General features: G+C 38.6%; 1 protein-coding gene across 1 annotated transcript in view; it reads left to right on the top strand.

Moving 5' to 3' along the window:
- Positions 1-23,258, top strand: part of LOC144253301 (diacylglycerol kinase eta-like) — a 162,512-nt gene that overhangs the window by 123,938 nt on the left and 15,316 nt on the right. The window contains 4 exon segments of the mRNA XM_077795205.1: positions 9,442-9,541; positions 10,558-10,831; positions 11,680-11,790; positions 14,936-15,067. Of these exon segments, the coding sequence (XP_077651331.1) occupies positions 9,442-9,541; positions 10,558-10,831; positions 11,680-11,790; positions 14,936-15,067 (617 nt within the window).

The following is a 23,258-nucleotide window of genomic DNA, read 5'->3' as shown; positions in this document are numbered from 1 at the left end:
CTATTGTCTACTATCCCCCCTCCCCTCCCCTCCCCTCCCCTTTTCTCTCTCTACCCCTTCTACTGTAAATCATGTCTTCCATTTGTATTCTCTTGACTTACCCCTCCTTACCTCTTATATGACATTTTGTATAACCCTGAGGATCGCCTTCCATTTCCATGCAATTTCCCTTCTCACTCCCTTTCCCTCCCACCTCTCATCCCTGTTTAATGTAAATCTTCTTCTCAAGCTCTTCGTCCCTACCCTGTCCTTGTTTACACCCCTTATATCAAAGGAGTCATTTGGTATTTGTTTTTTAAAGATTGACTAGCTTCACTTAGCATAATCTGCTCTAATGCCATCCATTTCCCTCCAAATTCTATAATTTTGTCATTTTTTAATGCAGAGTAATACTCCATAGTGTATAAATGCCACATTTTTTTTATCCATTCATCTATTGAAGGGCATCTAGGCTGGTTCCACAGTCTTGCTATCGTGAATTGAGCTGCTATGAACATCGATGTAGCAGTGTCCCTGTAGCATGCTCTTGTTAGGGCTTTAGGGAATAGACCGAGAAGGGGAATAGCTGGGTCAAATGGTGGTTCCATTCCCAGCTTTCCGAGAAATCTCCATACTGCTTTCCAAATTGGCTGCACCAATTTGCAGTCCCACCAGCAATGAACAAGAGTGCCCTTTTCCCCGCATCCTCTCCAGCACTTATTGTTGTTTGACTTCCTAAAGGCTGCCAGTCTTACTGGAGTGAGATGGTATCTTAGGGTAGTTTTGATTTGCATTTCTCTGACTGCTAGCGATGGTGAGCATTTTTTCATGTACTTGTTGATTGATTGTATGTCCTCCTCTGAGAAGTGTCTGTTCAGGTCCTTGGCCCATTTATTGATTGGGTTATTTGTTGTCTTATTGTCTAATTTTTTGAGTTCTTTGTATATTCTGGTTATTAGGGCTCTATCTGAAGTGTGTGGAGTAAAGATTTGTTCCCAGGATGTAGGCTCCCTGTTTATCTCTCTTATTGTTTCTTTTGCTGAGAAAAAACTTTTTAGTTTGAGTAAGTCCCATTTGTTGATTCTATTTGTTAACTCTAGCGCTATGGGTGTCCTATTGAGGAATTTGGAGCCCGATCCCACAGCGTGTAGATCATAACCAACTTTTTCTTCTATCAGATGCCGTGTCTCAGATTTAATATCAAGCTCCTTGATCCATTTTGAGTTAACTTTTGTGCACGGCGAGAGATAGGGATTCAGATTCATTTTGGTGCAAATGGATTTCCAGTTTTCCCAGCACCATTTGTTGAAGATGCTATCCTTCCTCCATTGCATGCTTTTAGCCCCTTTATCAAAAATAAGATAGTTGTAGTTTTGTGGATTGGTTGCTGTGTCCTCTATTCTGTACCATTGGTCCACCCGCCTGTTTTGGTACCAGTACCATGCTGTTTTTGTTACTATTGCTCTGTAGTATAGTTTGAAGTCTGGTATCGCTATACCGCCTGATTCACACTTCCTGCTTAGTATTGTTTTTGCTATTCTGGGTCTTTTATTATTCCATATGAATTTCATGATTCTTTTATCTATTTCTACAAGATATGCTGTTGGGATTTTGATTGGCATTGCATTGAACTTATAGAGAACTTTGGGTAATATCGCCATTTTGATGATGTTAGTTCTGCCTATCCATGAGCAGGGTATGTTTTTCCATCTTCTAAGGTCTTCTTCTATGTCTTTCTTTAGGGTTCTGTAATTTTCATTGTATAAATCTTTCACCTCTTTTGTTAGGTTGATTCCCAAGTATTTTATTTTTTGGGGGGATATTGTGAATGGAGTAGTTGTCCTCATTTCCGTTTCAGAGGATTTGTCGCTCATATACAGGAACGCCTTTGATTTATGCGTGTTGATCTTATATCCTGCCACTTTGCTGAATTCATTTATTAGCTCTAATAGCTTCTTTGTAGACCCTTTTGGGTCTGCTAGGTATAGAATCATATCATCTGCAAATAGTGATAATTTAAGTTCTTCTTTTCCTATTTTTATGCCTTTAATTTCTTTTGACTGTCTAATTGCTCTGGCCAGTGTTTCGAGGACTATGTTGAACAGAAGTGGTGAGAGAGGGCATCCCTGTCTTGTACCAGATCTTAGAGGGAATGCCTTCAATTTTTCTCCATTCAGAATGATGCTGGCCTGTGGCTTATCATATATTGCTTTTACAATGTTGAGGTATGATCCTGTTATCCCTAATTTTTCTAGCGTTTTGAACATAAAGGGATGCTGTACTTTGTCAAATGCTTTTTCTGCATCTATTGAGATGATCATATGGTTCTTATTTTTAAGTCTATTGATGTGGTGAATAACATTTATTGATTTCCGTATATTAAACCAGCCTTGCATCCCAGGGATGAATCCTACTTGATCATGATGTATAATTTTTTTGATATGTATTTGAATCCGATTTGCCAGAATTTTATTGAGGATTTTTGCGTCAAGGTTCATTAGAGATATTGGTCTGTAGTTTTCCTTCTTTGATGTGTCTTTGTCTGGTTTCGGAATCAGGGTGATGTTGGCCTCGTAGAATGAATTTGGAAGTTCTCCCTCTTTTTCTATTTCCTGAAATAGCTTGAAAAGTATTGGTGTTAGTTCCTCTTTAAAGGTTTTGTAAAACTCTGCTGTATACCCATCCGGTCCTGGGCTTTTCTTAGTTGGTAGTCTTTTGATGGTTTCTTCTATTTCCTCTATTGTTATTGGTCTGTTTAGGTTGTCTATATCCTCCTGGCTCAATCTGGGCAGATCATAGGACTCAAGGAATTTATCTATGCCTTCACTATCTTCTATTTTATTGGAGTATAAGGATTCAAAGTAATTTCTGATTATCTTCTGTATTTCTGAAGTGTCTGTTGTGATATTGTCTTTTTCATCCCGTATGCTAGTAATTTGGGTTCTCTCTCTTCTTCTCTTTGTTAGCATGGCTAAGGGTCTGTCAATTTTATTTATTTTTTCAAAGAACCAGCTTTTAGTTTTGTCTATTTTTTCAATTGTTTCTTTTGTTTCAATTTCATTAATTTCAGCTCTGATTTTAATTATTTCTTGCCTTCTACTTCTTTTGCTGTTGTTTTGCTCTTCTTTTTCTAGGATTTTGAGATGAAGTATGAGATCATTTATTTGTTGGTTTTTTCTTTTTTTGAGGAATGAACTCCAAGCAATGAATTTTCCTCTTAGAACTGCTTTCAATGTGTCCCATAGATTCCGATATGTTGTGTCTGTGTTTTCATTTAACTCTAGGAATTTTTTAATTTCCTCCTTGATGTCTTCTAAAACCCATTGATCACTCAGCAACCTATTGTTCATTCTCCAGGTGATGCTTGCTTTTTCCTTTCTTCTTTTATCATTGATTTTCAGTTTCATTCCATTATGATCAGATAAGATGCATGGTATTATCTCTACCCCTTTGTATTGTCTAAGAGTTGCCCTGTGACATAGTATATGGTCTATTTTTGAGAAGGTTCCATGTGCTGCTGAGAAAAAAGTGTAGCTACTTGATGTTGGGTGGTATAGTCTGTATATGTCAATTAAGTCTAGGTTGTTAATTGTGTTATTGAGTTCTATAGTTTCCTTATTTAACTTTTGTTTGGAAGATCTGTCCAGTGGTGAGAGAGGTGTGTTGAAGTCTCCCATGATTATTGTATGTTGGTCTATTAGACTCTTGAACTTGAGAAGAGTTTGCTTGATGAATACAGCTGCACCATTATTTGGGGCATATATATTTATGATTGTTATGTCTTGTTGGTGTATGGTTCCCTTGAGCAGTATGAAGTGTCCTTCTATATCCCTTTTGATTAGCTTTGGCTTGAAATCTATTTTATTAGATATGAGTATGGACACTCCTGCTTGTTTCCGCGGTCCATATGAGTGATATGATTTTTCCCAACCTTTCACCTTCAGTCTATGTATATCTTTTCCTATCAAATGCGTCTCCTGTAGACAGCATATTGTTGGGTCTTGTTTTTTGATCCATTCTACTAGCCTATGTCTCTTAATTGGTGAGTTTAAGCCATTAACATTTAGGGTTATTATTGAGATATGGTTTGCTCTTCTATCCATATTTGTTTATTGATGTTACTAAACCTGATTTGTTATCCTCTTTGACTACTTTCCCCCCTTTACTGTCCTACCTCCCATTGTTGGTTTTCAATGTTGTTTTCCATTTCCTCTTCCTGTAATGTTTTGCCAAGGATTTTTTGAAGAGATGGTTTTCTAGCTGCGAATTCTTTTAACTTTTGTTTATTGTGGAAAGTTTTAATTTCATCTTCTAACCTGAAGCTTAATTTCGCCGGATACACGATTCTTGGTTGGAGCCCATTGTCTTTCAGTGTTTGAAATATGTTATTCCAGGATCTTCTAGCTTTCAGAGTCTGTGTTGAGAGATCAGCTGTTATCCTGATTGGTTTACCCCTAAATGTAATCTGCTTTCTTTCTCTTGCAGCTTTTAAAATTCTCTCCTTATTCTGTATGTTGGACATCTTCATTATAATGTGTCTAGGTGTGGATCTCTTATGATTTTGCACATTCGGCGTCCTGTAGGCTTCTAGGATTTGGGATTCTGTCTCAATCTTCAATTCTGGGAAGTTTTCTCGTATTATTTCACTGAATAGACTGTTTATTCCTTTGGAATGGAGCTCTGTGCCTTCCTGTATCCCAATGACTCTTAAATTTGGTCTTTTGATATTGTCCCATAATTCTTGGATGTTCTGCTCATGGTTTCTTAGCAGACTTGCTGAGCTGTCTATGTTCTTTTCCAGTTGAAATACTTTGTCTTCATTGTCTGATGTTCTCTCTTCTAAGTGATCTACTCTGCTGGTAGTATTCTCAATTGAGTTTTTAAGTTGGTTTATTGTTTCCTGCATTTCTAGAATTTCAATTTGTTTGTTTTTTATTACCTCTATCTCCCTGTGAAATTGATCTTTTACTTCCTGGATTTGTTTGTCAATGTGATCTTTCATTGTCTGATTTTGCTGTCTCATGTCTTCCTTGAGACTCCAGATCATCTGAAGCATATATATCCTGAACTCTTTATCTGATATTCCATCTGTTGCAGCTATTACCTCTTCTAAAGTTGAGTTGACCTGCATTGCTTGTGGACCTTTCTTTCCTTGTCTTTTCATACTGCTCGCGTTTCTTTCTGCTTGGTGCAACTGTTGTGTTTTGAAATTTACCCCCTATTTATTTATGTTGCTCTTGTATACTTGAAAAGTCTCCCTTGCAGGTGCGGGCGGCGGCTGTGCCCCTACTCCAATTGGGGTGACGTGTCTACCACGCTGGCGGCTCTCTGGGCCTGTTCCGGGAGTGGAAGGCGGCTCTGCTCTGTCCCTATTCCAATTGGGGTGTCGTGACTACAATGCTGGCAGATCGCTGGGCCTGTTCCGGGCGTGGGCGGTGGGCTTGGCTGGCAGGATTCCACCTAATGGCAGTCCCTAACCTCCCTGCTTGCTAATTAATGGCTTCTCTGAGGCGCCACGCCTTCTGTAGCTGCGGGGCAGGCCGCGCGAATCAGTTGGCCTGGATCTCCGGGGTCCTGCTGCTGGCTGTTTTGATGTTGCAAGCTGTTGGAGAGTGGTGGTGTATTCTTCAGCTTTCCCGGATGGTGTCCACTGACTGCCTGGATGGAGTGTCCGCTGTTTTGATGTTGCACTCTGAAGGAGAGTGGCGGTGTATCCTTCAGCTTTCCCGGATGCTTGCCGCTGACTGCCTCGGTGGAGTGTCCGCTGTGGGGGATGGGACTGTACCGCTTCCTTCCCCTTCTGAGAACCCGTGCTCGGCCCAAGGGTCCGTGTGGGCTTGGCTGGTGGGATTCCACCTAATGGCCTTCCCTAACCTCCCTGCTTGCCAATTAATGGCTTCACTGAGGCGCCACGCCTTCTGTAGCCACAGGGCAGGCCACGCGAATCAGTTGGCCTGGATCTCCGGGGCCCTGCTGCAGGCTGCTGGGATCCCTGGCACTCTATCACTTTGATTTTTTCTGCTTGCCCCTCCCCCAGCGCTGGCTAGCCAGGTTTCCTTTTGGCTGCTACTGGGAGGAGGGGTTGGAGGTCAGGTGTCTCTGGTTTCCCCCTGGCCTGTATGGAGGCTCAGCTTGATACTCCCTCTCCCGGCAAGCCTAGGAGAGATTTTATGCGAATTCCCGCTGTCTGGGGGGTGAGCTGAATGACACCGACCTGTTTTGATGTCGCACTCTGAAGGAGAGTGGCGGTGTATCCTTCAGCTTTCCCGGATGCTGGCCGCTGACTGCCTCGGCAGGGTGTCCGCTGTGGGGGATGGGACTGTACCGCTTCCTTCCCCTTCTGAGAACCCGTGCTCGGCCCAAGGGTCCGTGTGGGCTTGGCTGGTGGGATTCCACCTAATGGCCTTCCCTAACCTCCCTGCTTGCCAATTAATGGCTTCACTGAGGCGCCACGCCTTCTGTAGCCGCAGGGCAGGCCACGCGAATCAGTTGGCCTGGCTCTCCGGGCCCTGCTGCAGGCTGCTGGGATCCCTGGCACTCTATCACTTTGATTTTTTCTGCTTGCCCCTCCCCCAGCGCTGGCTAGCCAGGTTTCCTTTTGGCTGCTACTGGGAGGAGGGGTTGGAGGTCAGGTGTCTCTGGTTTCCCCCTGGCCTGTATGGAGGCTCAGCTTGATACTCCCTCTCCCGGCAAGCCTAGGAGAGATTTTATGCGAATTCCCGCTGTCTGGGGGGTGAGCTGAATGACACCGACCTGTTTTGATGTCGCACTCTGAAGGAGAGTGGCGGTGTATCCTTCAGCTTTCCCGGATGCTGGCCGCTGACTGCCTCGGCAGGGTGTCCGCTGTGGGGGATGGGACTGTACCGCTTCCTTCCCCTTCTGAGAACCCGTGCTCGGCCCAAGGGTCCGTGTGGGCTTGGCTGGTGGGATTCCACCTAATGGCCTTCCCTAACCTCCCTGCTTGCCAATTAATGGCTTCACTGAGGCGCCACGCCTTCTGTAGCCGCAGGGCAGGCCACGCGAATCAGTTGGCCTGGCTCTCCGGGCCCGGCTGCAGGCTGCTGGGATCCCTGGCACTCTATCACTTTGATTTTTTGTGCTTGCCCCTCCCCCAGCGCTGGCTAGCCAGGTTTCCTTTTGGCTGCTACTGGGAGGAGTGGTTGGAGGTCAGGTGTCTCTGGTTTCCCCCTGGCCTGTATGGAGGCTCAGCTTGATACTCCCTCTCCCAGCAAGCCTAGGAGAGATTTTATGCGAATTCCCGCTGTCTGGGGGGTGAGCTGAATGACACCGACCTGTTTTGATGTCGCACTCTGAAGGAGAGTGGCGGTGTATCCTTCAGCTTTCCCGGATGCTGGCCGCTGACTGCCTCGGCGGGGTGTCCGCTGTGGGGGATGGGACTGTACCGCTTCCTTCCCCTTCTGAGAACCCGTGCTCGGCCCAAGGGTCCGTGTGGGCTTGGCTGGTGGGATTCCACCTAATGGCCTTCCCTAACCTCCCTGCTTGCCAATTAATGGCTTCACTGAGGCGCCACGCCTTCTGTTGCCACAGGGCAGGCCACGCGAATCAGTTGGCCTGGCTCTCCGGGCCCTGCTGCAGGCTGCTGGGATCCCTGGCACTCTATCACTTTGATTTTTTCTGCTTGCCCCTCCCCCAGCGCTGGCTAGCCAGGTTTCCTTTTGGCTGCTACTGGGAGGAGGGGTTAGAGGTCAGGTGTCTCTGGTTTCCCCCTGGCCTGTATGGAGGCTCAGCTTGATACTCCCTCTCCCGGCAAGCCTAGGAGAGATTTTATGCGAATTCCCGCTGTCTGGGGGGTGAGCTGAATGACACCGACCTGTTTTGATGTTGCACTCTGAAGGAGAGTGGCGGTGTATCCTTCAGCTTTCCCGGATGCTGGCCGCTGACTGCCTCGGCGGGGTGTCCGCTGTGGGGGATGGGACTGTACCGCTTCCTTCCCCTTCTGAGAACCCGTGCTCGGCCCAAGGGTCCGTGTGGGCTTGGCTGGTGGGATTCCACCTAATGGCCTTCCCTAACCTCCCTGCTTGCCAATTAATGGCTTCACTGAGGCGCCACGCCTTCTGTAGCCGCAGGGCAGGCCACGCGAATCAGTTGGCCTGGCTCTCCGGGCCCTGCTGCAGGCTGCTGGGATCCCTGGCACTCTATCACTTTGATTTTTTGTGCTTGCCCCTCCCCCAGCGCTGGCTAGCCAGGTTTCCTTTTGGCTGCTACTGGGAGGAGTGGTTGGAGGTCAGGTGTCTCTGGTTTCCCCCTGGCCTGTATGGAGGCTCAGCTTGATACTCCCTCTCCCGGCAAGCCTAGGAGAGATTTTATGCGAATTCCCGCTGTCTGGGGGGTGAGCTGAATGACACCGACCTGTTTTGATGTCGCACTCTGAAGGAGAGTGGCGGTGTATCCTTCAGCTTTCCCGGATGCTGGCCGCTGACTGCCTCGGCGGGGTGTCCGCTGTGGGGGATGGGACTGTACCGCTTCCTTCCCCTTCTGAGAACCCGTGCTCGGCCCAAGGGTCCGTGTGGGCTTGGCTGGTGGGATTCCACCTAATGGCCTTCCCTAACCTCCCTGCTTGCCAATTAATCTGGTGGTTGTTTTTAATCCAATACCATATCCAAAGGCTTCTGAAAGACAGATTTTGTTTGTGTTTCAAGTTATTTTTCCTTATAGTTTATTTCTATTGCAAAGAAACCAAATGTAATTAAAATAAGCAAGTAAACCATATATCGCCAACACTAATGAGACCTGAATTAAATTAGTCTTGTATGTTATTGCATTGGTTATCTTAAGGGGGAAAAATGAATAGATTTACAGAGAATATAACTCAATTCGAGTGACAGATTGGTTTGCAACGTAATACACAACATCTTTTCTCTGCAGGAAAAGTGTGGTATCAAGATACCCATGTGATGAATTGTAGATGGACAGGGACAACACAAGTGACAAACCATGCTATTTGTTTGACACCACAGTTTTCATTATGAAAACATGAGCTGTGGGCGATAATGCATTGTTTAAAAAAGATCTAAAAGTACTTTCTTTTTTTGGGGGGGGGGTGGGCAAGGAGGGAAAAGCAGTGCTAGGGATTAAACCCCAGGCCTCACACATGCTAAACAAGCACTCTACCACTGAGCCATATCCCTCACCCTAAAATTATTCTTCTTTAAGTATTTGGGAAAGGTGTGCTCTAACCTTAACAGTACTCTAAATTATGGAGAACAGGGTTTGTTAATATATCCATTTCCCACGTAGGAGGCTTTAGAGTTATTTAAGATACTACACAGTAGGCAGAAGTATGGATTTATATACAAACTATCTGGATATTTTGACAATTCGCTTAATTGTGCTTCTTTTTAAATGTGTTTATAAATCAGAGTAAATTACTGAATTGTACAGTTTCTATTACAAATCCTACTAAGTTTTCTGATCATATTGTATAATTTCTCTTCCTCAAAGGATATTATGTGAAACCGTAAAGGACTTCGTTGCCAAAGTAGAGAAGGCATATGACAGATCATTGGAAAATGCAGTTGTAGCGGATGCCGTGGCCAGTAAAGTAAGAGGGACACATCAGGGCATGCAAGTTATTTACTGACAATGTTAACATTGAATTGTATTTTAAAGCTAAATGGATTCCATGGTTTCTTTGCCAAAACATCTAAAGAAAAATTACTTTTATTAGACCATGAGGATTTTAAAAATACTCTAATTTATGGTTACCTTGTAATACTGCATCCTGGAAACAAACCATCGTCAAACCAAATTTTATAGTTCAAATCCCTCTCCCAGTGTTTGACATCTTGCCAGGTGATGTACAGCAATCAGGCCACAGGGGAGAATGCTGCACAGTCGGTGTTCCAGTGGGTAGAGGAACAGTTTTCTATTTCCAAGCAAACTTTGGCTGGTCCATTTCTCTCCTAGCACAGGTCTTTGGATTCACTAGACCTTGTTCTCTTTATGGATTCCACCCTGCTTCATTATCTTTCTGATGCTAAAATAACAATAGTTTAATTATCTTAAAAGCCACTGTTTTTACTTTTGTAAGTTCATCAGAGGACCTTCTTGCAAAAGGATTGGAAATCTTAGGCTTGCAAAGGACTTCACTCTCCCAGATTCATGCTTTAGATGGTTGTTTAATTGGGTAGAAGGAAAAGAAAAGGGAACTAAACATGCATTTGAAACGTTCAGCCACTTTCTCTACTCTATGGGGTTTCAGAAAATGGGAATCCTTTCTTAGCTATATTTTTGTCTTTAAACTCTTTCTACCAGAGCTCTGTCTCAGCATGTCACCAAAGACAAACAATGGAGAGGAAAAGGACTGGAAATTGTGTGGCATTCATGGCTACAGTCCTAACTTTTAGATCTATTTTCCATCTCCACTAAAATTTAAATTAGGGGCTTCTTGAATCTAAACATCTACAAAATAAAAGATGATAGCCAATTGAATTTTAGAGTTTTTCTCTCCAGTGATTAAACATTCAAAACATCTTACATAAAAAATTCTTCTGTCTTGTCTGCTGATGTGACTTCCATTTGAATTTCTCCCTCCTTTCCCTGTTTTTGTTTTCTCAGTGTTCAGTCCTAAATGAGAAGCTTGAACAACTGCTACAAGTTTTGCACACAGAGCCCCAGCCTGATGCTGTCCTCTCCGCTGTCAGCCCTGTCGTCCTAGAAGAAGATGCTGTGGAATCTTCAAGTGAAGAATCCCTGGGCGAATGCAAGGACCAGCTCTCAGATGACATTACAAAGCCTTCCTCACAAGGAGCCATCAAACCCAGGGAAATAATGTTGAGGGCAAACAGTTTAAAGAAAGCAGTGAGACAAGTCATCGAAGAAGCCGGAAAAGGTACATGGTGACAAAATTAGCTTTAGAAGAAGTTGGCAGCATGGCTATTGCATGTGTGAGGGAGTTTTCACAATGGTCAGATGGGACGCACTTGAAAAAAGAATTGTATTTTTTTTTAAAAAAAAAATGCTTTTAAGACACCACAGAAGATAGATCTACTAAAAGGAAATTGTACTGGTCCTGTTTATTGTTATGGTAATAAAGATCAGCACATTAATGATGTATAACATAAAATCTCAGAAATAAATTAAGCTGAAACATTACTATCTTAAATAGAAAAATCATTGAATTAACATTTCCAAAATTTTAAATATTTTTCACTTAGTTGGAATATATCAAACTCTTATAGAAAATCAAATCTGTAAACTAGTTGAATATGTAGAAAATGTCTTCTTAACATTAATTTTCTTAAGTGTTTGAATGTTTGTTGGTTTCTAAAGCATATATAAAAACTCTGCCTATACGCCAATTTTTTATATTCATGTATACAATTCTTTTAGAGTTTTAGTAGTAGACTAAAAATTAATTAAAATTAATTTGAATATGATTAATGTTCAAAAATCCATTTATATATTTACATGTTGTAACTTGTAATTGGACTTGTATTTTCCTAAAATTTTTACATATTTTTAATTCTGGTAAATATGTAATTTTAGCAACTTTATTTAGTTTCATAATCTCTGGTACTTATAGGCATCACTCCCAAGCTTATTTCTAAATGGTGTTTAGTTGTAAGTACAAAGTATCTTTTGGTATGTGTTTCAGTTTTACTTTCCTATGCATATCTTTAATGTGGGATGGATTTTATTTTCATTATGCAAACATGTTTGTCTTCTTACTACTTAAAGTTATGGATGAGCAGATGGTTCATTCCTGTGAACCAGTTAATCAATTATCTGACTGCAACAATACAGAAATAAGTGAATCTACTGATGATGATACCAAAGAGTTGTTAACTGGTAAGAAAACAATAACATCATTTGGAATTAAATAATATGTGAATTTTCTTTTAACTATTTGCATTTTTATTTCTGAAAGGCTTTTTGGCAGTTAAGCTTAGATATACATGAGTGCTAAAATAATAAAGGTAATAGATTACTTAAATGGTTGCCAAATTCCTCTCTTATCATGTATTCTAGAGATAAGCAAAGGATTACAGAACCAGAGATGATTAAATATCTTGGTTTTCCTGAAGAAAAGGGAAGAAACACCTAAATCATTCAGCTTTAAGCTGTTTTAGTTCTCAGATTCCTTTGACAATTGTAAGAAAGCCACAGGCCTCACAAGCACAAAATTTAGCCTTTGAATTATTCAGCAGTCTCCTAATATCATTGATCAACTGTCTAGATTGATAATCCTTAATACTAAATTAAGCTTTAAAATCATAGCACATTTAGTTACAACCCTTTTTTACCAAAATTCATTTGCCAGGAAATTAAGAATATTACAATTTCTCTGCCTTTTAGCATTTAATTGAGGATGAATTTATACTTTTACATTGCCAAAGCAAAAAAAAAATCTAATTTATTGAGATAATACAAAAGAGAAATTATAATAATAATAAAGATATTAAGATGATGCACATATTAATGTACTCATGAAAGGTCAACATAATTATGTGAGAACTATTTACATTCAAAAATTTATTAACTTTTTGCTTTTAGTTTCTTTATATATAAATTTGGTCATATTAACCTCTCTGTGGCTTTTTCATCTGTAAGATGAAGATAATAACATGCCAGTTTCATTGGGTTGTTGTGAAGATTAAATAAGTTACTGTATATAAAGTGCCCAGCATTGTGTACACAGTATGGATGTTTGCTGTCATCATTATTATTTATTTTTTATTGATGCTTCTGCTAATTACTTTAACTTTGAAAGAGCATTCTTTAATTGTACTTAAACTACTTAGACTTTGAAATTTGACTTTCTGAATCACTGATGTTGAACATACAACTCAATCCATACTCTAGAACTCTGTTGACAGAGGATCACTCTATCTTAAATAGAAAAATCATTTAATCATGTTAATTATTTAATTATGATTATGATTGGCTGCAATTGTATTCTTTTACTTGAAGCTTTCTGTTTTCTCCATTAAATTTCAACCCATGATTATAGATGTTCTTAGGTTTTATGTATGATGATGTTGACCATGACAACCACTGGCATTTGTCTAATGCTTTGTGATTATTTTAAAAAGCAGTATCACACTTGATATATCACTGTATTGGAGATGAATCTGCCTTCTAGAGCCATGTCTTATTCTTCTTTCATGTGGCAGCCCTTAAATGATACTGAAAATAGCTTTTATGGCACCATGTCCCCTTGTCACATCTTGCAAATGACCTGTGCTAAGTTTTTCTTCCAGATTTTAACTTAATAATTTCAATCCTCTTGGTTTTTTTTTTGGCTGTATCCATTAACATGGATGCATGTTAGATAATTTCTATTAAGTAATAGCACATTGATATTCAAACACTACTAATTTGTACACTTTGGGTGTTTGCAAAGATTATAGTAGTTTATACTCATTCCTATTTGGATCTATAATTTCATCCTGTCAAAATGTTTTGAAGGTTGATTCTATCGTCTCAGTTTTTTTCTCATCTGTGAATGTGATAAGCAGGCCGTAGATATTATCATCTATTGAAAAGTGTCAACTAAAGCCAGGTTGGCAATGGCATATTGACAGTCAGACTTAATAATTTTCCCCAAGATTACATCTGTCTTGGAGGATTGGTTTGTTAACAGTCATGAATGGTCTTCCAGCCAGCCATCATCCTCCCTTTTCATATTATCATAAACTCTACACTTTCATTGTACTTAAAGCAAACTAAAATATACAACTATAGTGCTATAGATATTGATATTAAGATAAACATAAATTTAGAAAAGTCTTTAATGTTGCAGCATTTGATCTTAATTTTGGCTAGTGACCCAACTTACTGGAAACTGGCCCTGGAGGAGAAGTGTTTCTGTATTCGGTAATCATTATCTTTGTTGAAGCACTCTCATTTTATCATTATTAAATTATATAATAATTCATATGTCTGAGATGTAAGAAATATATTAATATAATCAATGACATGCTTTATTTAAGAAGAACTATGAATCACTAATTTAATTACCCGCAGTGGAACATTAGTCTTAGTCATTAGTACACTGTCTGCTCTCTATCAGAAATGAACATCAAAAAGTTCTTTTATTAAAAATTACCCTCAGGAGTTCTATCTGTTTAAAAACAAAAAAGAGTGACTATTCTGTTACTTTTAGTACAGCTGGACTGTTTTGAATAGAATAGAGTGTAAGATTAATATAGTTAATTTGTAATTAGTCTGAGAGAGAGTGAAGATAATTAAGTTTTAGAGTACTTTTAAATTGAATTTGCGAGTACTGTTTCCCCCCCCCCTTAGGAAAAAATACCAACCAAAAGCCCCTAAATTAGTTAAAGGTACCATTTGCTCTTTGTTAAATTGCCTCAATTTAGATAGAATTAAATCTTCCCTTTTGTTGTTTTCTTTGAGAGTAATTGTGTTTTGGAATAATTTTTGGAATGTTTTGTGCTTTTACGAGAATATAATAGAGCCATTTGGGACAAATCCATCATTTTGAATAAATAATTGAGGCAGAAAAAGTATATTGATTTCATTTGAAACTACTATTTTTTTCTTCCATTTTTAGAAGACAATGTTAACTTGTGTTTCACACATTAGTTCTGAAAATTAATTAAATGTGATCAGATACTCAATGTTTACGAGAAAAGTTCCTGTTAGTAGCTTATTTAATAACACATATGTTCCATTTTCAAAATCATCAGTCTTCAAATTCTCTACTTTCAGTGTAGGTTACTGAATTTTAATTATAGTAGATATCTATTTTCTATTGATCTCCATGTATTTAAGATCAGAGATCAAGACATCTACCTTGACAGATATCCTCTTTGTTTCAAGAAAATTAAAATGGTAAAAGAATAGTTAAATACAATTAATATTCTCTGTTCCACTGATTGATTTAAAGAGAGATTCAATTATTTCATGTCTTGCTAAATTTTTTGCCTTCGTCATTTTCTCTTTTTAATCTGGACATCTTTCTTGCCAACAGTTAAAACTTCACCTCAGTCTCCAGATGCCAGGGCATGTCGTGGCAATTCTCAACCTGATTCTGTCCCTGGTCCAGCTGCCACAGCCACCAAAGAAAACCTCCCTGTGCTCAATACCAGAATAATCTGCCCAGGTATTACAGATTCTGAAAGGGGTGCATTTTTAAGCTTTTCTGTGAAGCTGTGTAAATACTGATTTCCATGAACTATAGAAATGTGTTCTCAAAGGTAAATGTTCTTTTAGGAGAGTGTTGATAGTATATATAGATATATCAGTTTATAGTATATATTCTAGTGATAATTGCTTTGTTTTTGTATATATACAAATTATATATATATATACTAATTTGTATATATATATATTGTATATATACAAATTAGTCTCTCAGACTAATTACAAATTAACTATATTAATCTTACACTCCATTCTATTCAAAAACAAAGCAATTATCACTAGAATATATACTATAAACTGATATATCTATATATACTATAAACACATCTGAAACATCTATTTCATCCCTGATGAAATAAAGTTGCTTGGATTAGGCTAGTAGTAGAGAAACCAAATGATTATAGGTAAGAGATGGAGGAAAATATATGTGTTTCCAAGGCCTCCTTAAATGCCAGTTGTTTGACTTGATAAACATCCTGCAGCTTCATTCAGAGTAGGTTGGAATCTAAGTTAGACCCTGAAAACCAGAGTCTCAAACGTGTTCTTTTTTTTTTTTTTTTATTTATTTTTTAGTTCTTGGCGGACACAACATCTTTGTTGGTATGTGGTGCTGAGGATCGAACCCGGGCCGCACGCACGCCAGGCGAGCGCGCTACCGCTGAGCCACATCTCCAGCCCCTCAAACGTGTTCTTTTGAAAGATGAATCATAATTCAATAACAAAGTTGAAGACTTTGGCACCTCACTTCCAATAGTGGGTAGAACTAGATAGAAGATCAACAAGGAAATAGAATACTTGACACATAAAACAACTAGACCTGACAGATGTCTAAGAACACTTACCTAACCACAGCAGAATACACATTCTTCTTAAGAGTTTGTAGAACATTCTCAAGGATAGACCACATACTAGGCTATAAAATATTTCTCAATAAAACTAAAAGGGTTAAATCACACAAAATATTTTTTTCCTGCCACAATGAAATGAAAGTGGAAATTGATGAGAAGATGAAATTTAGGAAATGTACCAATATGTGGAAATATGTAGGTCAAAGAAAAAAAATTACAAAGGAAATTTAGGCCAAATTTTTTTAGATGAGTGAAAACAAGAATATATACCATACCAAAACTTGTTTGATATAGCTTAAACATACTTAGAGGCGAAATTTATAACTGTATATACCTAGATTGAAAAAGTAGAACTATCTCAAATCAGTAACTTTAATAACTTGGAAAAAGAAGAGGAAACTAAATCCAAAGCAAACAGGAGACAGCAAGTAATAAAGACTATAGTGGAAATAAACTAGAAAATAGAAAAATCAGTACAGAAAATAAGCAAAACTAAAAGTTGGTTCTGTGACAAGTTCAACAAATAGACATATCTTTAGCCAAGTGAAAGCAAAAATGAGACAAGATTGAAATTACTAAAAATCAGGAATGAAAGAGGAAACATCATAGTAGACATTGTAGAAATAGAAAAGATTATAAATTAGATAGCCTGGGTAAAATAGATAAATGCATAGAAATACACAAATGCCTACCAAAACTGATTTAAGATGAAATAGAAAATCTGACTAAACTCATAACAAGATAATGAATTACTCAGTACTAATTTGGAAAAAAAAAAAAATCCTACAAAGAAAAGCCAAGCTCAAATTGCATCACTGGTGAAGCCTACCAAATGTTTTCAAAAGAATAAACACCAGCCTTTTGCAAACTCTTCCAAAAAATAGAAGAGAAAGAATACCTCTCAACTCATTTTATGAGACACATGTTACCTTGATACCAAAAACAAAGACATCACAAGAAAATGCAGAACAATATCCCTTGTGAATATTGACACAAAAATCTGAAAAAAATACTAGTAACTAAATCCAACAACATATCAAAAGATTTATACACCATAACCAAGTATGATTCCTTTGATGTGAGATCGAATCAACATATGAAAATATAAAATGTAATAAACCATATTAATGGAATAAAGGACAAAAACCACATAGTCATATCAATAGACTTGGAAAAACACTTTTTTAAATCCAACATCCTCTCAAAGTAAAAATGCTTGAAAAACCAGGAAAAAGAGGAAACTTCTTTATTTATGGTAAAGGGCATCTGTTATGCTTGTGTTGATGCAGGAAAGTTCAGGTGTAAAATGATTAGATTGTGAGAACTGTAACCTAATTGGTGCATCCTAGTTTAGGTGGATGACTGGGTGGTGACTCTAGGCAAGTAGGAAGTGCCTGGAGAAGGTGGATCACTGGGGGGGTATACCCTGGAAGGGTTTGTCTTCGCTGCAGCCACTTTCTCCCTTTCTATTTCTGCTTCTACACACACACCACACCACACACACACACACACACACACACACACACACACACACCCTGCCATGATCCAGAGAAGCTTTCCACAGCTGAGCCCTTTTGCCATGATGTCCTGCCTTAATTTAGGCCAAGAGCAATGGAGCTGGTAGTCTGTGGACTGAGACCTCTGAAACCATGAGCCCGGAAAAAAACTTTTCCTCCTTTAAGTTGTTTTTGTCAGGTATTTTGGTCACAGCACGAAAGCTTACTAAAATAGCATCTATGAAAAACCCACAATGAACATCTTACTTAATGGGGAAAAGCTGAAAGCCTTCCCAAAGATCAGGAATAAGATAAGAATGTGCACTCTTGCCACTGCCATCAATATTGTACCAGGGATTCCAGCCTTGGCAGTTAGACAAAATAAAAAGAATTCAAGGCATCCAGATTAAAAGGAAGAAGGAAAACTGTATGTCTTCATTAATTGCTCTTTCATATAGAAAATCCTAAGGGATACACAACACACACACACACAAAAAAAAAAAAACAGTGAAAGCTAATAAATAAATATAACAATAGAAGGACAAAAAGGTCAGTATACAAAAGTTGTATTTCTATAATTATATTTTATATACTATAAGTGAGCAACCTAAATATGAAATTAAGAAAAATTCATTTATAGTTGCATCAAAAATAAGAAAATGCTTAGGAATAAATTTAACCAAAAAAGTAAAAGACTCAAACACTGAAAGCTAGAAAGCATGGCCGAAAGAATTTAAAGAAAACCTAACTAAATGGACTCACATCTAAGTTCATGTGTTAGAAGACTAAATATTATTGAGATAGCAGTATTTCTCAAATTGAACTACAGTTTGAACACAATTGCTGTCAAAATCCCCACTGTTAATTTGAAGAAATTGACAAACCAATTTTTAAATTCATATGGAAATGTAAAAGACCCCGAATAGGCAAAATAATCTTAAAGAACAAAGTTGAAGGGGATACATTTCCCAATTAAAAAAAAAAAAGTTACATCATACTAGAATAAGTACAGTTATATAAATCAATGAAGTAGATCTAAAAGTCCAAGAATAAATTCCTATATTTATGTTTAATTTCAACAAGTGTGGAAAGGCAATTCAATGGAGAAAGAATAGCCTTTTCCACCATTGGTATTGAGAATAACTAGATCTTACATGTAAAGATGAGGTTGGACCCAAGAGCTAAAAAGCTACCATAAAGACAGCAAAGGCATAAATGTTCATAACTTTGGATCAGGCAATGGTCTCTAAGATATGACAAGAAGCACAAGTAGCAAAAGGAAAAGCTAGCCAGGTGCAGAGGTAATCTTTAAGTTGTTTTTGTCAGATATTTTGGTCACCCACCTGTAATCCCAGTAACTCAGGAAGCTAAGGCATGAGGGTCACATGTTCAAGGCCAGTCTGGGCAACTTAGTGAGACTTTGTCTTAAAATAAAAAGGGCTGAGGATGAAGTTAAGTGGTAGAGTGGTCCTGGGTTCACTCTGCAGACCTGGGACAGAGCTGGGGGAGGAGAAAGGAAAAAAAAAATGTGATTCAAAGGACACTACCAAGAGAGTAAAATTAGAACTCGGGCATTTACAGATGATATATCAAAAGGGACTATTATCCACAATATATAAATAAATCTAAAAATTCAACAATGAAAGACAAATGTCCCAATTTTAAAATGAGACAGGTATCTGAGATAGTCTCCCAAAGAAAATATACAAATAACGAATAACCAATAAGCACATAAGAGGATGTTCAGTGTGATTAATCATCAGGGGATTGTAAGTAAATGCCACAATGAGGTATCCCTGTAGCCCCTTCAGGTGGCTGTGATCAAAAGAGACTGAAGGGCAGAGAGTTTAGTGGAACTCAGTAGTGGAGCACTTGCCTGGCTTGGCCCTGGGTTCAGTCCCCCACTCCTGAAAAATATCCTAAAAACAGAAAACAAACAAACAAAAACCAGACAATAAAGAATATCGGCAAAGATATAAAGAAACTGAAATGTTTGTACATTGCTGATAGATGCATGAGATAGTGCAGTCATTTCGAAAAACAGTTTGATAGTTCCTCCTAAAACTAAACATTGAGTTAATATATAACCCAGATAACCCAACAATTCCACTACTGTACATATACCTAAGAAAATTGAAATACATGTCTACACAAAAACTTGAACATGACTACTTCTGGCCACATTCACAATATCCCCAAATTGGAAACAACATATATATGCATCAGTAATTGGATAAGCAAAAAGTAGTAAAGTCATACACTGGATTTGGACTTTAAAATAAAAATGAACATGGCCAAATATTACATGATTCTATTTACATGAAATGTGCAGAATAGTCAAACTCACAAGTATACAAAGTAGAGTAGTGGTGTCTAGGGACTGGAAAGTGATGGCTAAGGTACAGGGTTTCTTTTGCATATAGTGAAAAAAGTTACAGAACTAGATGGCAGTGTTGGTTGTAGGATACTTTGTGCGTGTGCTACAAACAGCTAAATTATTTAAAAACTTCAAAGAGTGTATTTTATGGTGCATGAATTCTATCACTGTAATATATTGAAAGAGAGAAAGATAATTCTAGAACTTGCCTGGCTTTGGCATAGAAGTCATATTTTCATTCTCTCCAGGAACACAGGGATGGCCCTGCTGAGCTGGAGCTCTAATGTTATCTTGAGACGTTTTAGAGAATATTACGCCTGCCTGTGGGGTGTGAGAACTTCTCTAGATTGTTCTTTACTCTCACCAGATTTGTTGTTTTTTTATCTCCATGTTTACACATAAAAGGAAAATGATATAGTAAAGCATCACATAGAATATTCAAGACTATGAAAATTAAAACTCATCCTGATAATTTGATACTCTGGAAAAAATTACTAATTAAAATAATGAATAATGATATCCTCTAAGAAGAGCTCACTGTTGAGGGAGGGAAGGCTTGCCAAAGAAAGGACTTGTTTTTCTAATTTCCTAGCGTTTCTTGTTTTTGTTCACCCTTCTGTCCTTTCTTGTTTGTTCTCTTGGCCCGTATTACTTTGTCTTCTCTGCAGACTTTGGTGTTTCCAACCTTATATTAGGTTGAGTAGAGCATAAAATTCATTAGCTTTGAATGCCAAGAGCTAGTGAAAAGAATGTTGAAATCAATTGGGGCTTTTGCATATTCAGAGGTAAGATAGGTGCTTTATTTTTTTATGTTCAATACTATATTCTTCTAAAATTCATAAATACCTGCATTTAGTATTTTCCTACTTATTCTTGACAGTAACACTATTTACTTTAATACACCTCCTAACATTTTAAGTTATTATTATCTACACTTTTGAGAGTATAAAGGTGGTAACTCCAAGATATATTGGGCAATTCAGGCTTTATTGTAAATTCCTCATAGACTTATTACATTATTTGCTATAATAAAGAGGTAATATGTATTTATTTGTTGAAGTCATAGAATTGCTAGGATGGTAAGAGAAAATGTCATGAAGAGACTTTTGTTAATATCCTCATCTCCTCAATTTATGACTATAAAGTTTTTGGAAGCACCAAAAACTTTATAGTCATAAATTTCATAGTTCTTAGTTTGGGTTAATAAGATGAATAGGCACTGAAAATCATACTCTAGGAGCAAGATGTTTGTGATTTAAAGTAGTGGAATGCTACTTTAGTATAATGTTATAAATAAAGATATATATCTGCTTAGGAGGCATACACACTTCTAATATTGAGCCAGCAAGTGACAATAGCTGGGAATCAACAACAGTTTTAATTCTAAGACTTACTCTGAAAAAGGCAAAAGTAAAGTGCTTGTCTAGCATGCAACAGGCCCTGGATTCCAACATAGCACTTTCAATAATTTAACAAAACAGTTAACATAATGTAACAGAAGTCTTTATACTGTTTGGGGGGTAGAGCAGGGATACATTAATACTGTGGTCCATTGGTCTCATTTTAGCCCATCTTATTATTATTCTTGAAATACAGATTTAAGTCACAGTGATCCTAGATCAAAATGTTCAGTCAGTTACTAAGTGAGTACATGAAATACTTAAGGCCAATCTAAGCTCAAAACATAGTGGGATCATTGGATGTAATTTAATGACAGAAGATGGAAGAACAATATATCTGGGAAACATAAGAACTACTCCACATGAATATTTACCAAAATGTATGTCTATTCAGTTGGTGATTACCACTCTGAAAACTGGCAAAACCAAAAGTCACATGTATGAACCAATAGAAATTAATGAATAAACTTTTAATGAGATTTTAACTTGATTAACAAAAATCAGACTGAAATTTAACTCAAAATTTTCAACCTGAAACATTTTAGACTTAGTTACTACAAGAGAACCCTGGGAGAAATGAGTGGAAACTGGGATATTCTTGGATGCCCCAACGGGTCTTCCTGTACCTGTATCCACATCCTTCACCAGTAGCCTGGCTGGAGTTGGCTGGCTCCACTTTGAGCTCTTGTAGGACCAGCTCCCTTTCGTGTGGTCCAGGGAAGTCCAGCCTGGCACCACTTCTTACTCTGACTCCTCATAGGAGAGAGTCTTGGCTGGCTGCTGGGTGCCTTGCCCAGGAGCCCCTTGCTGCAGCCTGGTAGCAACTGGCAGCAGAGGAAGAGGGCGGGAGGACAAGGAAGAGAAGAAAGAAGAAGGTTTCTTTCAGAAACTTCTCACACTGACCCTCACTTGGTTTGGGGGGCAGTCAGCTCTGGCTGGGTCCCCAATGCTCTAACCTGCCAGTCTTCCCATTGCAGGCAACAGCCCCCGCCTGGCTGCCTAAGCATAGCAACCCACAGCTGAAGAGTTTCTGCTTGCCTAGCAAGTGCGAGGACCTGGGTTCGATCCTCATGCACCACATAAAAACAAAATAAATAAAACAAAGGCAGCAGAATACAACAGACACTAGTATGGTCATCTAAGAACCTAATAAGGGCACCACCTGGGAATCAGAATTACCAACCCCTCCAGTGCCTTGATATTGGACTTCCCAGACTCCAGAGCAGCGAGCCAGTAAGTTTCTGTTCTTGAAAAATTATCCAGTCTGTGGTATTCTATTAAAGGAGCACAAATTGACTAACCACTTGCATAAAATTGCTTAATTAAAATTTTATGTATGTATACGTATGAGAAAGAGAACAAATTTTAATATTATTCTTAAATCCATATTCCTTAAGCTGAGGGTAGAGATCACTGGGCAGGAGTAAGGTTTTAAACAATTTCTGGAAAGCTGTGTTACCTATCACAACCTTGAAATCAACAGGGCACAGAAAGATGAGTTCTTTTCTCACCTCTCTAGGCAGAAACATGATAAGGGGGCTGCAGGTAAGAAAGATTCCCTTAAAAACAGACTACCAGGGCTGGGACTGTGGTTCAGTGGTAGAGCATTTACCCTGTATGCTCCAGGTTTGATCACCAGCGACAAACACACACACACACACACACACACACACACACACACACCCCAGATCACTTTACTACAAAAATAAAGTTCTTTAACCTCTGTGATCCAATCCATTATTTTTTAAAAAATTTAGTTGTAGACAGACACAATACCTTTATTTTATTTACTTGTTTTTATATGGTGCTGAGGATTGAACCCAGTGCCTCATACATGCAAGGCAAATGCTCTACTATCTGAGCTACAACCCCAGACCTCAACTCCATTCTTGAGGAGAAGCTATCTGCCTATGGGACCTATCCTTCAATGCCCTATTTTTTTAACCAGGAAAAAAGACAGGAGTCCTAAGAGTTACCATTAGTTCTGAGAAAGTAATTGGTTGCTATAGTGGATTATGAGTGACATTTG

This window comes from Urocitellus parryii, chromosome 2, assembly GCF_045843805.1.
Source record: "Urocitellus parryii isolate mUroPar1 chromosome 2, mUroPar1.hap1, whole genome shotgun sequence".
NCBI classification, from domain to species: Eukaryota; Metazoa; Chordata; class Mammalia; order Rodentia; family Sciuridae; genus Urocitellus; species Urocitellus parryii.
Note: the sequence above shows the minus strand (reverse complement) of the source record. Positions and strands in the feature narration are given on the sequence as shown.